This window comes from Genypterus blacodes, unplaced genomic scaffold (assembly GCF_046128005.1).
Source record: "Genypterus blacodes isolate CSIRO-AG114 ecotype Tasmania unplaced genomic scaffold, CSIRO-AGI_Gbla_v1 ptg000115l_1, whole genome shotgun sequence".
Classification (NCBI taxonomy): domain Eukaryota; kingdom Metazoa; phylum Chordata; class Actinopteri; order Ophidiiformes; family Ophidiidae; genus Genypterus; species Genypterus blacodes.
In genome coordinates this window covers 263918-279123 of record NW_027466919.1, presented here as the reverse complement: position 1 = coordinate 279123, position 15206 = coordinate 263918, and the positions used below count along the sequence as shown (strand labels likewise).

The 15206-nt window shown below is 41.7% G+C and overlaps 1 protein-coding gene and 2 long non-coding RNA genes across 3 annotated transcripts; 2 read left to right on the top strand and 1 right to left on the bottom strand.

Annotated features, from left to right (window-relative positions):
• The first annotated feature begins 5741 nt into the window (after window positions 1-5741).
• On the top strand, window positions 5742-7313 carry LOC143009759 (uncharacterized). Its single transcript, XR_012964715.1, has 3 exons — window positions 5742-5942; window positions 6798-6914; window positions 7203-7313. It is a non-coding gene; the product is annotated as an uncharacterized LOC143009759 (long non-coding RNA).
• A 548-nt stretch (window positions 7314-7861) lies between these two features.
• On the top strand, window positions 7862-11741 carry LOC143009766 (high-affinity choline transporter 1-like). Its single transcript, XM_076161831.1, has 6 exons — window positions 7862-7866; window positions 8129-8234; window positions 8604-8747; window positions 9177-9330; window positions 10229-10443; window positions 10994-11741. Exons 1-6 carry the CDS (start codon window positions 7862-7864, stop codon window positions 11534-11536), a joined length of 1167 nt encoding a protein of 388 aa, XP_076017946.1. The 3' UTR covers window positions 11537-11741.
• A 2066-nt stretch (window positions 11742-13807) lies between these two features.
• On the bottom strand, window positions 13808-14899 carry LOC143009754 (uncharacterized). Its single transcript, XR_012964713.1, has 3 exons — window positions 14717-14899; window positions 14065-14187; window positions 13808-13859 (listed from the first exon to the last, which is right to left on the bottom strand). It is a non-coding gene; the product is annotated as an uncharacterized LOC143009754 (long non-coding RNA).
• Between the last annotated feature and the right edge of the window lie 307 nt (window positions 14900-15206).

Genomic DNA, 15206 nt, shown 5'->3' with positions numbered 1-15206 from the left:
ATTTTTCTTGCACCATCTCTTACACATCACACACACAAACACATGCATTACAGAGGGGGGGCAGGGCAGCCATACTTCGGCACCCCTGGAGCAGTTGGGGGTTGGGTGCCTTGCTCGCGGGCACCTCGGCAGTGCCCTGGAGGCAAACTGGCAACTCAGAAAGAACGAGTCCACTTTCTTGGTCAACAGGAGAGACTCCAACCGGGGACCCTTCGGTTCCCAGCTGAGTCTCACTATTGACAGAGCTACTGCCTCCCCCATGATATTAGACTCCCCCCTTGGGGGGCTAGTTAGTAATATGCCCAAGTTTTTAACATTACTGATACTTAACTTACATTAATCATCTCATGATTTAACCTTAATAGATCAAATTATTTACTTAGATTTAATTTTTAATTCTTAATTACCTACTTCATGATTCTGAATACATTTTAACTTTAAAAGCAAAGGTTCAGCAAATCCAGACTCCACTTGCTTTTTTGTGCAGAATGCAAAAACCTTTTACAAATAACCACCAAAGTGCCTTTTGCACAGCCACAGTCTTACCTTTGTCACAGCTCTCTATGGTGGGAGCAGTTTGGGAGGGTTTGTAGTATCTCACGTAGCCCAGAGAGGTGAGAGGCAGAGAGAAGATATGATTTCTTTATCTCGCAGCATGACAGCATGATTTTGATAAAGTTCAACTGAATAGCCTCAAATCTACAACATGTTAAAACCACAAGTGAACTACAAAAGTGCAGGAACTTTGATTTAAAGATTACAGAGCCATAACCTGCATTTTACATGTGGGGTTTGACTTACTTTGAAGGTGTTTTTGAGGTCCTCCTCTGAGAAGGTTTTGGGGATCATGACAAAGATCCTGGTCAACTCCTCGTCCTCCACATCTCTGTGGCTTGTTGAGGAACGGGACTGGGCAATAAATACCTAACCAAACAAAAGTTACAGACAACTCAATGATCAATGTTTCCCTGAGCCTAAACACCGAGCATCATCAGATGTGAATTTACTGAAATGACCAAAGATCTCTACATCTGGATGAGACGAGATATTCCTTGCCTTTAGAGTAAAATTAATAGTAATGTAATGTACTCTTCTTCTTCTCTTAAGATGATGTCAGAGGCCCTGAGTTCTGACCTGCATTTTCATTTTATCCCGTTTTCTTCCTGAGACGAGCAGACTGAACTTTTTGAACAAGACTGAAGCATGAAATGACCTCACTGTGCTTCAATATGATATATTTAAATCACGCAGTTGGTTCGGCAGCTTGTTGTGCATTACTCTGAGACCTGGATAAAAGCTTTCTCAAAATGATTCAAGTGATTTGCTCTGGGTTTTCTATTCTAGAATGTTTCCAAATTGTGTTCGTGGAAAGGGAGCTAAATTAAATGACAGATGATGCTAACCGATGACCCGACCCGACCCGTCTGCGGGTGGAGGTGGAGACGCCACAGACCTCTGGACTGCACGAGCGGTAGTCACATCTCGGGTGGGTGTCAAAGTGACGCAGCGCGGGGTCGCTCGCGCTCCACTCTTGACATCTACCGCGAAGCTGTCCCGGAGCACATCCTCCGTGACAGACCGACTGGTGACCACAGACAAACGGCTGTTTGGAGGCTCGTCCAGGTTTTCTGGCACCTGTTTCACGGGATAGTCCTCCAACTTTGTCCAGGTTGCGTTTAAGGCTTCTTCTTCTTCTCTGTCCCTTTGTGAGTTCACACTAAAGAAAAGCTGCGTGCCTCCGCCTATCGCATTGGAGTATGAACTGCATCTTAGTGAGGCGTCATCATGCTCAGAAGAGCCGATGCCCATCGAGCCAAGCCGGCTCTCCACTTTTTTTTCATTTTGCTGCTCAGCTGTCACTGGCTCAGCTCTGCTCACGGCAGAACTGTGTGGCGGCCATGTGGCTTAACTAGCTGATACTTTAACATAGGTTTCTGCAGCGATCTTTTGAGTTTCTGCTGCGCTGAATTGTGTAAAATCCTTTACGTTTGCCGTTTCATAAAAAAAAGAAGAAGGGCAAAACCGTTCCTCGAGGAATGTGAGGATATAGGATCCTACCATTATGAGAAAAAAGAGGGGGCCAGTCAGGTCGAGTCTGTCCTGTCCCCCCTCAGTCAGTGAGTGAGACAGCAGACAGCGGTGAGGAGGAGTGTGCGAGTCCGGCAGAAAAACACGAAAATATGAGTGACGCCTGCACTATAAATTAGAACAGTTAGTGCAGGTTAGAGCAGGTTCCACCACAAACCTGCACAGACACATCAGAACTGTCCATCCCACAGTGCAGTGTGTCTGGTCCCAAACCAACAACAACTGCTGCGGCATCGACTAGTAGTGCAAGTATTACCACTCCTACTGCAAAGTAAGTCAGTTTATACCAAAGCAGATGACCCCAGCCAAACAGCATAGCGATGAGGAGTTGGCCTAAATGGTTGCCACTGATTTTCCCGCCCTTTTCCATTGTGGAGGACAAAGGTTTTAAAGTTTAAAGTTTTGTTAAAGCCTTAAATCCCACTTACACCCTTCCCAGTAGAAAAACACTGTCCCAAACAAGGATCTCAAAATATGACACAGAACGTGCATTATGGCAAGATAGGGTGAAAAAAAGCTCCATCAGTTTGCCTGACAACTGACTACTGGACCTCCAGAACCACCTGCTCTTTCATGTCTGTGACTGGCCACTTTATTGAAAACTACAAGATGACATCTTGCCTGCTGGACTGACACCCTGCAGAAAACTTGGCAGAGGAGCTATGAAGAGTGGCAAATGAGTGGCAAGTACAGGACAAAGTGGTGTGCTGTGTGAGTGATAATGCTGCAAACATCACCAAAGCCATAAAAAATTCTGAAGTGGACCCATGCACCACCCATGTCTGGCGCATACATTACACCTGATGATTAGAGATGCCCTGAAGGTGGTGAAAAAAAAAACTTGGACAAGGTAAAGGCTATTGTGGAGTTTTTCCACAGAAGCACAGTTGTTGTTGTTCATTTGTTTTTGTGTTAAATTACAATAAAAGTTTGATTAAACTTTTAAACAAAAGTAAGAATGCCTGCTTTTGTAACAGAACAAATGCACAATTAGGCAATTTTAAGGCTTCCCATAAAAACACTGAATGCAAAATGGGTTTATCAACACACAAACCATACATATTAGCCAAGTTAGGCTAAAATATGAGGCTACAGATGATATTAAATTTAGGAGCCGTGTGGGAGCCGAAAGAGCCGGCTCTCTGAAAAGAGCCAAACTTCCCATCACTACTGCTGCTAAAGATTCATTCGTGAGTCATTTTGGATTGTTTTTATTGCTGCAATAGAGTGAAAAGTAGAAATACTTATTCTATACATACAAAATAGAAGAAAACTATACTACTACTTTTACAATCAGCGTGGTCTCTCTGTTTTATGTCAGCTCTACTTGAGCCAAGTGGTCCTGACATAACCTATAAATGGATGTGCATGGACAACTGAAGTTCATATTGCAAATGTTAACTTCTATTTAACTATCTTTTTACAAAACACATTATGAACAACCTGAAATTTCGTGAAAGTAAAATAAGTCCAATTTCAAAAATAGAAAATAATAACAATAAGGTATAAATAAAACAACTTGTCAAGATGTAGAAATTATTTTAAATGTACATACATTTCCACATCTGTGTGGAAATGTGAGCTGAACTGACTCACTAGCCGTGGATAACTCCAAAAAAGTCTTGGAGGAACATAGAGTGGACAGTCGCCTGGACAGTTACAATTTGCTTTCACCGACAACAATACAGGATAGAAATAATAATAATTAATAATAATGTGCTTCCTATACGGCGAGAAATTATAACATATAAGAGAAGAAGAAAGCACGATGTTCAAAGATATTTCCAAAACAAACACACAGCATTTACTGAAAAGTACCAAGCTGGAAATTAAGGTAAAAGAACGATTTGGATACTTCTGTGGAAAGCTGGGGAGAACAAATCGATCAAGAAGATCGATTTGAGAGATCGTAAGGCACGGAAAGCCTTTCACAGGCGGAGATTACATGAAGGAATCATTTACTAAAATATCAGAGAATCTATTCTCCGAAAATCACCTTTGTTAAATGCTGATCTGACGCTGATGTGGAAACGCTGCATTTCAGTGGCGGGATAACGTAACTTCGTGGGACACAAAATCGACATGCGTTGTGGGAAATGTAGTTTATGGACAATGTACACTTAAAAGCGGCACAGACGTTTATTTTGCTCTTGCGGGCCACATAAAACCACATAAACGACCTGACGGGCCCACGGCCTTGAGTTTGACACCTGTGCTTTAAACTATTCAAAGCAACATTTATACTATTCAAGCAAGAGGGTGCTGGTTAGATTCCCAGCCAGGTCCTTTCTGTGTAGAGCTTGCATGTTCTCTCTGTGTTTGGGTGTGTTTCCTCCGGGTGCTCCAAAGTCCTCCCACCCCCAAAGACATTCAGGTGAAGCGTGAACTCTAAATGTCACTTTTCTTTCTGTCTGCTATGTCTCTGTGAGGTTGCCCTGCTGGTGCCTGGTGACTTATCCAGGCTGTACCTCTTGTCCAATGACCACTGGGCTAGGCTCCAGCACCCCTGCCACCCTGAGAGGACAAGAGACGATGGAGAATGAATGAACACTCTGGAAATGATTGGTGGATTGGGTTTCAGCTTTTGTATAATTGGTCATCATTCAAATCCAGAAGATAATTTTGGATCTCACAGTGCAAGCTCTGGATCAGAACTGGTTTTGGATGTATTTGAATAAGAAACAAACAGTTACGTCTGTTTTCAAGAATACATAGTAAAAGCCAGGCTAACTCCCAGGACAGACCCTACTGCCACCACCACTAAGAGGTTTTATGGTCCTCTGTCTAATTTGGTGGATAACAAATATTAACTGTATGTTCAAAATTTCCAAAATGATTTTTACCAATGATGTTATCCTGGCTACCTTTGAAGTGGAAAGCCTTGAAATAAACATGCCACAACATGAATGCATAGGCCCTTAAATCAAACTGGTTCACCAAGTGAACAGATGGTAGTCAGCAGTACATTTCTTGAAGCATGCCTTCCTCTCATTTAATTGGATAATTACACACAGGTGAAAGGTACAAGAAGGCAGAGTAAAGATCACATGAAAGATGATTTTGCTTCTATTCATGCATACACTTATTCCAGGCATGGATCCAACTTTCACACCCAAAGCAGTTAGAGGTGCAATGTCTTGCTCAACAACATTTGGATAACTCACTTGAAGGAAAAAACAAATCCATCTATCATGAGATAATGGATGATGTTTTACTCAAGAAACATTTTGTTTCTTACCGTTCTCACCACTCTAAGAAGCATAGGACATAGAAATGGGAAAGCCATAGCAGCAAGGCATTAGCACACTCATACATCCGCATCAGGGCTTCAGAGGCTGAATCTCAATGAAACCTACTGGGAAATTTAAATATATACTGTTTAGTGGGGATATTCACCGTGAAAGGTCACTCAACGATTAGCAGCATGATAAATAAGTAGGGGTGATTTAATCGCTTTTATCCAGAGCAACAAACGACCACTAACCAAATTGAATCTAAAAACAATGTAAACTACAATGTAGCAATAATGACAATGAATCTAAATTCTAGTGAAACAACAGCACATAGGGGCCCTGAGACAGTGTAGAGAGGCGGTGCGAGAGGCGGTGCCTGCCTCACAGATTTAATACAACTTGCAGGGGAGGACAGTCATACGGTCTCAGTGAACATCATGGCTGTTAACATTGCAGGAGTCATAGCAATAGTTGTTTTCTATCTGCTGGTCCTTGGAACTGGCATATGGGCTTCCTTCAAGGCCAAAAGAAAACAAAAGAAGCATGCAGCAAACAGCATGGATATGACCCTGCTGGCAAACCGAAACCTCCACCCTGTAGTGGGGATCTTCACCATGACAGGTGACCTTATGATTCATTACACAAAGGTTGAAAGAGTCTTGACATATTTGAGGCAAAATGCTTTACACCTGAAACTGAAATTGAACTTGATTGTAGTTTAAGTGTGATGTGGCTGGATGCAAAATATTACTGCAATTCTCAAAACTTGTCTAATTTCTCAACATATTAATTTCTTTTTGTGTGACATCTCACTGTTACTTTAGTTTATTGGACTTATTGAATGCTATCATCTACCAGTTAGGTATCAATTTGATGATGATTTTCCATTCTCATTTGAGACACCATGCTGTTAGCATTTCTCAGCAACATTGGATTTCAAGTCAAATTATTATCTAATTAGTATCTTAAGTATCTTGAATTAATGACTTTGAGAGGCAACTATAAAGTTTAAAGCTAGAGAACTCTCTCTCTCTCTTTCTCTCTTTCTTTCTCTCTCTCTCTCTCTCTCTCTCTCTCTCTCTCTCTCTCTTGGCTCCCAGGCCATTTAAGGAGGAACAATCTTTCTCTCAATTACCTCACTCAAGGTTTTGCTTATACAGTAAGTCTTCTTGGAGACATTCTATGTGGAATTGGGCTTTACAATTATATTCATGAACTTAATGAAGTCATTTGAATCAATTAAAGTGACAATACCTATTGCAGCTGCTAAAACAATAACACAGCTCTGGTCCATGGTTTTTACAGACAGAAATTGACTGAAACCTTTAAAACAAGCACCTGGCTGTAACCTTGCCAAGTTCCTGGAATCTGATAATGTGGAAACATTCATGAACTTGTTTGATTGCCTTGAATAAGTCTTTCTGGTTCTCTTTCTTTAATGAACTAATTCTCTGTATTTGTGTATCCACCTTGTAGCTACATGGGTAGGAGGAGGCATGATCGTTGGCACCAGTGAGATGGTGTACTTGCCCTCGATGGGACTTAACTGGGCTGTCACAACGTTAATTGCATACTCTGCATCATTTATCATTGGTGAGATTTTATAAATATAATAAGCATAATATTTACCTGTGTCTGTTTCAGTGTCAATGTGTGACACCTGCTCTGCCTGTTTTAAAAGCTCCTCCTTCACCCAGCAGTACGCTCTTCTCCCTGCAGGACAAGAGCCTGTTTAATACAATGTAGCCTGTAGTGACCACAACTTCATATCTTATAAATAATACTAGTTTTTCATGAAGTACAATATCTGCTGTTCTGTTTACTGTTTCTTCTCTTAAGGATATGTATAATATAATGTTTACATTCTCATTTCTTACAAAGGTGGCTTGTTCTTTGCTCAGCCAATGAGAGACAGAAGATATGTGACCATGATGGATCCTTTCACCATCAAGTATGGAAAAGGATTAACAGCTCTTCTGTCCCTGGGTTCACTTGCACTGGATATTACGTGGGTGCCTGCAACACTCATGGGTTTAGGTACAGTAAGGATTTTTCCGACATACCTCCCCATTTACACCCTCTCTTTGTTTAAGATAAGATAAGATTTGTTATAGTAGGGACTGTCAAGGCTTGCCATGGACCAGCCCCTAGTTATGCTGCTATAGGCCTTGACTGCTTGGGGACTTCCCATGATGCACTAAGGTCCTCTCTTCTCCTTCTATCTCTATCTGTGCACATCCATGTTTCTTTGCCATCTTGTCTCACAGCTTCTTGTGGAACCTGTCCTGTAGAGATGAAAACCCTGTCCATCTCAAAATCCATGCATTCTTTTCGCATTAATTTCATTAGTCATATTCACAATACTATTATCATTGTTGTTGCTGTGCTTCTGTGTTGGGGTTAGGGTTAGCTAGGTGGACGGCCTCTGTGTGACTCTGTGTGTCTCATTCCTTTCTCTCCCAAACCAACTGGTTAACCTAGCTAGGTGGGCGGCCAACTGCTTAGCTTTAGTTCTCCCTTCATGCATAGATTTGGACAATATGAGGTAACAACCAAGTAACTTGCAAAAGCAACTCAATCCAGTAAAGAGCAAATTAAATTAATTTTTGACAACAAATGTCTTGCTTCCCCCATGTCTTCGAGTATTTTACTAAATGTTTGGCTGTCAGGCTTAACATTTGAAAGTGGTGTGCATTTATGTACATTAGGCCTATTAAGTGTGTGTGTGTGTGTGTGTGTGTGTGTGTGTGTGTGTGTGTGGTAGGTGTAACCTTAAGTGTGATTCTGCAGTTGCCCCTCAATGTCAGCATCTGGATCTCTTCTGTTGTGGTCATTATCTACACACTGCTGGGAGGTCTCTACTCTGTGGCCTACACAGACATTATACAGCTCATCCTCATGTTCGTTAGCTTGGTAAGTTTCGTTCTTTTAAACATTTTCAGTGAGCATTATTTTAATAATAATTTGACATATTTGACTTTGGAAGGATCAAAGTAAGGGATTTTTTTTTGGGATCAAAGTGATGAGGTGCCAAACGAATCTGACATTCTGATGCATTCCAGTTTGACCAAACACATCTACAGAACAAATGACTTCTTTCTCTGGTTTTGTCATGTAACCTACAGACATAACTGGCCCATGTCAGTGGGTTGGAATCTGATCTTTGTTCTGATATGAAGGTTCAAATAGTTACAGTTATTTGTCCCTGTGCATGCAACCGAAAAAAACATTTGTTTATATTCAAGCTTAAGAGATGTGTTTGTCATTCATGTGTTCCTGCAGTGGCTCTGTGTGCCCTTCATCCTGATGAACCCTGCCTCATTGGACATCACTCAGACAGGATTAAACAACACCCTCCATGCTCCCTGGTTTGGTAAACTGGAGGCAAAAATGACTGGAAGGTGGATTGATTATTTCTTATTTTTGGTAAGAGAAAGTAACAACACCTGTGCCATCTATAATCCAGACATTCTGAACTGAACTTTGATCAAAGGCTTTTGTTCATTTCCACTTAAACTTTAAGCTAGTTAATGTAGACAACTTGGGTGTTGACATGAACCAGGTAGATGGACACGAAAGCAGACAATGAGAAAGTATGATGAAGCTTTAATCATGTAGTTATGTTAGTTACATTATGTGACCTGAGATGCTTGACATCAACACTGCTGCATCTCCTGGCTCAAGCATGAGCACCTGGCAAATCCTAGCACTTGAATGGTCAGTATCAGTGGGACTGTACAATGGCAGCAGGGAAGGGAGGAAAGCAGACAGGAAGTGAAGCACTGGAGCTAAGACAGTTACTCTGGATTTCTTTAAGCAGAATCATTAAAATCATCATTCAATTTTACTTTCAAGGCACTTGGGAGTATGGGATATCAAATCTTCCACCAGAGGACCTTGTCTGCTTCATCTTCTGCTGCTGCCAAAACTGCATGCTATGCTGCTGCTTGCATTATCCCAATATTTGTGATACCCTCTATACTGATTGGGGCGGTGGCAGCATCGACAGGTATGTCTGCATCATGGAATGAACTGTTTCTTTGTTAGGAAACAGACACTTTGTGTTTTCACATGTGTGGTTCTCTCTGGTTCAGTCAGTTATTACCCCCCTTGGTGTGATTCATTTGGAAAGGTCTGAACTATGCAATTCCACTGCTGACTAAAACAACCACATTGAAACTGGTTTAAGCAGCTGGTCTCTGATCTCAAAAGTTTCTGCATCTCTGGAACGCTTGTTGTGACCCAAAAGTAGTTCTGAACCAAATTGCAGAGCGACATGTTCATTGATTAAGAAGAGAAGTCTCGGTTTGCATTGTTGACCTTATGCAAGACTCCACCTAGCTTTAGCAAAACAAATAGATGCAATGGAAAGTTTGGAGATTTTGAACCTGACCTGGACAAAGGCACAGCAGCCCAGTGGGCTAATAATGCTAAAGCCTGTAAAATAACACCAGATTGTAATGTTTGTTTTAGTTATGGTGGCTCCACCATTGTGCTGTGCTGGGTGGGGTTGATGTGCATGGAGTCATGTTTGACACTGGCTCTTGGATGCTGTCTTACTGTGATTAAAGGTTCAACACAGAAAGAAGGAGCACTCTAATTAAAGATTAGTATCAGAACTTAATGAGGTGAAGTGTGTGTGTTTTGACTTTTTTTTAACCAACTGTAGGTTTAAACATTGTGTTATCACGACATAACTACATGGTGTCACAAGATAAGTAATAAAGGGATTGGCAAAATGAAGCAGAATTTCCTCACCATCAAATTGTCCATTAGTTTCTTGAGTCAGGACACCTTATTGTGTATTATAGGATGCTTAACTTCACAGGCCATTTTGTAAAAGAAAATGAAGGAATACCTGTGAAAGAATCTTTGTAACCATTTATCATCATCTTTCTTTTCTTCAGACTGGAACCTGACTTCATATGGTTCTCAATCTCCATTTGAACGTGGGGAGGCAGCTCTCATCATGCCCATCACCTTGCAGCAGCTCACACCATCCTACATCTCCATCATTGGTATTGCTGCCGTTGCTGCTGCTGTTATGTCATCGGCTGACTCTGCTTTGCTGTCTGTAGCCTCCATCTTCACTTCTAATATCTATAACATCCTCAGGCCTCAGGTGAAAAAATATGCATATTTCTAATTTCACACACTATGGAAAAGTGGTCAGTAATTTGATCACTTTTTAATGTTGTCATGGTTGAAACAGTGGGTGGCACAGCGGTGCAGTAGTTACCGCTTGTGCCTCACAGTAAGAAGGTTGTGGGTACGAGACAAGGGCCTTGCTGTGTGACCTTTCCAGGTACTCCGGCTTCCTCCCACATTCAGGTTAATCTGGTGACTCTAAATTCACCTTAGGTGTGAATGTGAGAGCGAGTGTTGTTTGTGTCTATGTGTGCCCTGTGATGGACTGGCGATCTGTGCAGGATGTACCCTGCCCCTGCCCGTTGACAGCTTGGATTGACTCCAGCGACCCACTAGTGGATAGGTGGTAATAGATAATGGGTGGTTGAAACAAAGACTGAAGAGAAGTGAACATAGTGCAGAGAACCAATTAAGAAAAGTGCAGAGAAATTAAATGGGTAGTGAAGGATATGATTGTTGAATATTTCAGTCTCTGCTCATTCCAACTGACCAGTTCTCCTCCCTTCGTCTCTCCTCTCATTCAGGCATCAGAAAGAGAAAAACAGTGGGTGATCCGAGTTGTTGTGGTGGTAACAGGTTTGGTTGGTACATCCCTCACAAACTTGAAACACAGCATCACCCTGTTCTGGTTCCTTTCCGCAGAGATAGCCTACATCGTAATCTTCCCTCAGCTCGTCTGCGTCCTCTTCTTCAACATCTCCAATGGTTACGGGGTTGTTATGGGCTTGCTGGTGGGGGTTGTATTAAGACTGTTGAGTGGCGAACCATCATTAGGGCTGCCACCTGTACTCCACTTCCCAGGATGCACTCTTGAGGATGGTGTTTACATCCAGTATTCTCCAGTTAAGACCATCTCCATGCTGGCTGCCTTTGCTTCCATCCTGTTGTTCTCCTACCTGGCTTCTCTGATCTTCAACAAAGGACTACTTCCAGAGACGTGGGATGTGTTTAAAGTTCAAGTGCAGCAACCTGCACAACCTTTGACACCACTAACTGGACCCTCAAGATGCAAAGAGAACAAGCCTCACCAAGAGGCCTCAGAGCCAATGATTACCACCAAATGTTAGCATTTACACTGTATATGAAGTCCCTACAAGGCTTTTAAGGCAGCAACCAGAACAGCATCCATCAGCCTACATCCACCTGACCTTCTAAATGTGTTCCTTTTGTTGTTCTCTACCTTTTCTCTATCTTCAACAAAGGACAAGTTCCTAAGATGTGTTACATTTTTAAAGTAAAAAACGTCACCTCAGTCACCAACACCCATAGGCACTGCTGAAGGAAACAATAACACAGCAGTGACTGCAGTAAAAAGTAACGTTAAACATAAGACAACTTTTTACTTGTCTTATCTTATCTTAATTTATTCGCTTCTCACCACAATTTCCACCACAATCACTAGTTAACCAGCTTAGATAATGAGAAACAATAATAAACATGCCACTTTTACTCACCTCCAACTACCAGCAACATCACCCAGGCTTTGACATAAGTAATGTAAACATTACTTTTTGCTTGGTGACGGATTCATGTTTCACCAATCCAGAAGCAGCGTCTCTCTGGTTGCAGACAAAATTTTAAAATGCTGATTTTGCTTTAGAATTCTGCATTTCTTATTAACTGCAATGTATTCCAGTGGGAGTTAAGATGTTGCATCTTGTGAACAAACCCTTGTCAGATATTCAATCTATACTTAAAAACCAGAACATGGACCTGAAATCAAAGGCAGTTTTGAAAAGATAAATTTTATGTGTGAATCCATCTGCAGAGTTGCTTTATTATTTGTTTTACCATTCTTGTAAAATAAAGGTAAAAGGTAAATTAATGATATAATTGCTTTCTTACTTTCACAATGTGACACGGATTAAGTTTTTTTTTAAAGCTAGAAAAGAACCCTTTAGGATTTCCTGCATTATTTACTTGCTGAATATGGTCTCATCTTAAGTCATTTGGACAGGCACATTATGCAGATACTTGTGGCATACATATAATTGTTTACTTTATGTCTTTAGCTGACATTATATTGACTCATTCTCTTTTTTTAGCAATGATAAATGCCCCCAAACATCTCATGTGGCTGCTGATCAGACATGCAGAAGAGTGAAGAGGAATGTCAGCTGCAAATGTCTAAAACTGCTTCAATTCATCAATGCCATAGATTCATATAGTATTCAACCAAATGATGGTCAATATAATCATGAATGTTGCCTGTGTGATAACGATGCACAAATAGTCTGACCAAGTAGTGAAACAAGAATCATAGACATTGAACATTGAGCTCATCGGCTTTTTTTACTTACATTTCAGTTCTGTCTGTGATCAGGTATGTCAGGTTTAGCAAGTCCCATAAGGTTTCAGATGCCTGTGTCTCAATCTGGGTTACTCAATATGTGAGTTTATGGGGTTAGGTGTGGCTGGGTCAGGACTGTCAAGGACTGTCAGTTGACTGTAGCACAGAATGTAATTCTGTCTTTGTTTCTTCATTTTGTACGTTATGTTAACGTATATTTGAGTGTGCAAGAATGAATGGGTGACTCCTAAGGTCAGTAAGACGGTTGATCGGTTGATTTATCCGTTCTCAAGCTGCCACATATCAAAGTGATCAAGGGCAACAATATTACTTGTGTTTGTAATATAATTCCCTGTATTTCTCACATTAAATACATTCATTTTACCTTGGTAGTTACACATTACACATTCCAAAGCTACCAAAGGCACTGTGAGTTAAACATATTTAAGATATTGTCATGTTAAATGCAATTCACGATGAAATCCCATGCAATTGAAATTTTTCTTGCACCACCTCTTACACATCACACACACAAACACATGCATTACAGAGGGGGTGCAGGGCAGCCATACTACGGCGCCGTTGAGCAGTTAGGGGTTGGGTGCCTTGCTCACAGGCACCTCGGCAGTGCCCTGGAGGCAAACTGGCAACTCAGAAAGAACCAGTCCACTTTCTTGGTCAACAGGAGAGACTCCAACCGGCGACCCTTCGGTTCCCAGCTGAGTCTCACTATTGACAGAGCTACTGCCTCCCCCATGATATTAGACTCCCCCCTTGGGGGGCTAGTTAGTAATATGCCCAAGTTTTTAACATTACTGATACTTAACTTACTTTAATCATCTCATGATTTAACCTTAATAGATCAAATTATTTACTTAGATTTAATTTTTAATTCTTAATTACCTACTTCATGATTCTGAGTACATTTTAACTTTAAAAGCAAAGGTTCAGCAAATCCAGACTCAATGTACTCGCTTGCTTTTTTGTGCAGAATGCAAAAACCTTTTACAAATAACCACCAAAGTGCCTTTTGCACAGCCACAGTCTTACCTTTGTCACAGCTCTCTATGGTGGGAGCAGTTTGGGAGGGTTTGTAGTATCTCACGTAGCCCAGAGAGGTGAGAGGCAGAGAGAAGATATGATTTCTTTATCTCGCAGCATGACAGCATGATTTTGATAAAGTTCAACTGAATAGCCTCAAATCTACAACATGTTAAAACCACAAGTGAACTACAAAAGTGCAGGAACTTTTATTTAAAGATTACAGAGCCATAACCTGCATTTTACATGTGGGGTTTGACTTACTTTGAAGGTGTTTTTGAGGTCCTCCTCTGAGAAGGTTTTGGGGATCATGACAAAGATCCTGGTCAACTCCTCGTCCTCCACATCTCTGTGGCTTGTTGAGGAACGGGACTGGGCAATAAATACCTAACCAAACAAAAGTTACAGACAACTCAATGATCAATGTTTCCCTGAGCCTAAACACCGAGCATCATCAGATGTGAATTTACTGAAATGACCAAAGATCTCTACATCTGGATGAGACGAGATATTCCTTGCCTTTAGAGTAAAATTAATAGTAATGTAATGTACTCTTCTTCTTCTCTTAAGATGATGTCAGAGGCCCTGAGTTCTGACCTGCATTTTCATTTTATCCCGTTTTCTTCCTGAGACGAGCAGACTGAACTTTTTGAACAAGACTGAAGCATGAAATGACCTCACTGTGCTTCAATATGATATATTTAAATCACGCAGTTGGTTCGGCAGCTTGTTGTGCATTACTCTGAGACCTGGATAAAAGCTTTCTCAAAATGATTCAAGTGATTTGCTCTGGGTTTTCTATTCTAGAATGTTTCCAAATTGTGTTCGTGGAAAGGGAGCTAAATTAAATGACAGATGATGCTAACCGATGACCCGACCCGACCCGTCTGCGGGTGGAGGTGGAGACGCCACAGACCTCTGGACTGCACGAGCGGTAGTCACATCTCGGGTGGGTGTCAAAGTGACGCAGCGCGGGGCCGCTCGCGCTCCACTCTTGACATCTACCGCGAAGCTGTCCCGGAGCACATCCTCCGTGACAGACCGACTGGTGACCACAGACAAACGGCTGTTTGGAGGCTCGTCCAGGTTTTCTGGCACCTGTTTCACGGGATAGTCCTCCAACTTTGTCCAGGTTGCGTTTAAGGCTTCTTCTTCTTCTCTGTCCCTTTGTGAGTTCACACTAAAGAAAAGCTGCGTGCCTCCGCCTATCGCATTGGAGTATGAACTGCATCTTAGTGAGGCGTCATCATGCTCAGAAGAGCCGATGCCCATCGAGCCAAGCCGGCTCTCCACTTTTTTTTCATTTTGCTGCTCAGCTGTCACTGGCTCAGCTCTGCTCACGGCAGAACTGTGTGGCGGCCATGTGGCTTAACTAGCTGATACTTTAACATAGGTTTCTGCAGCGA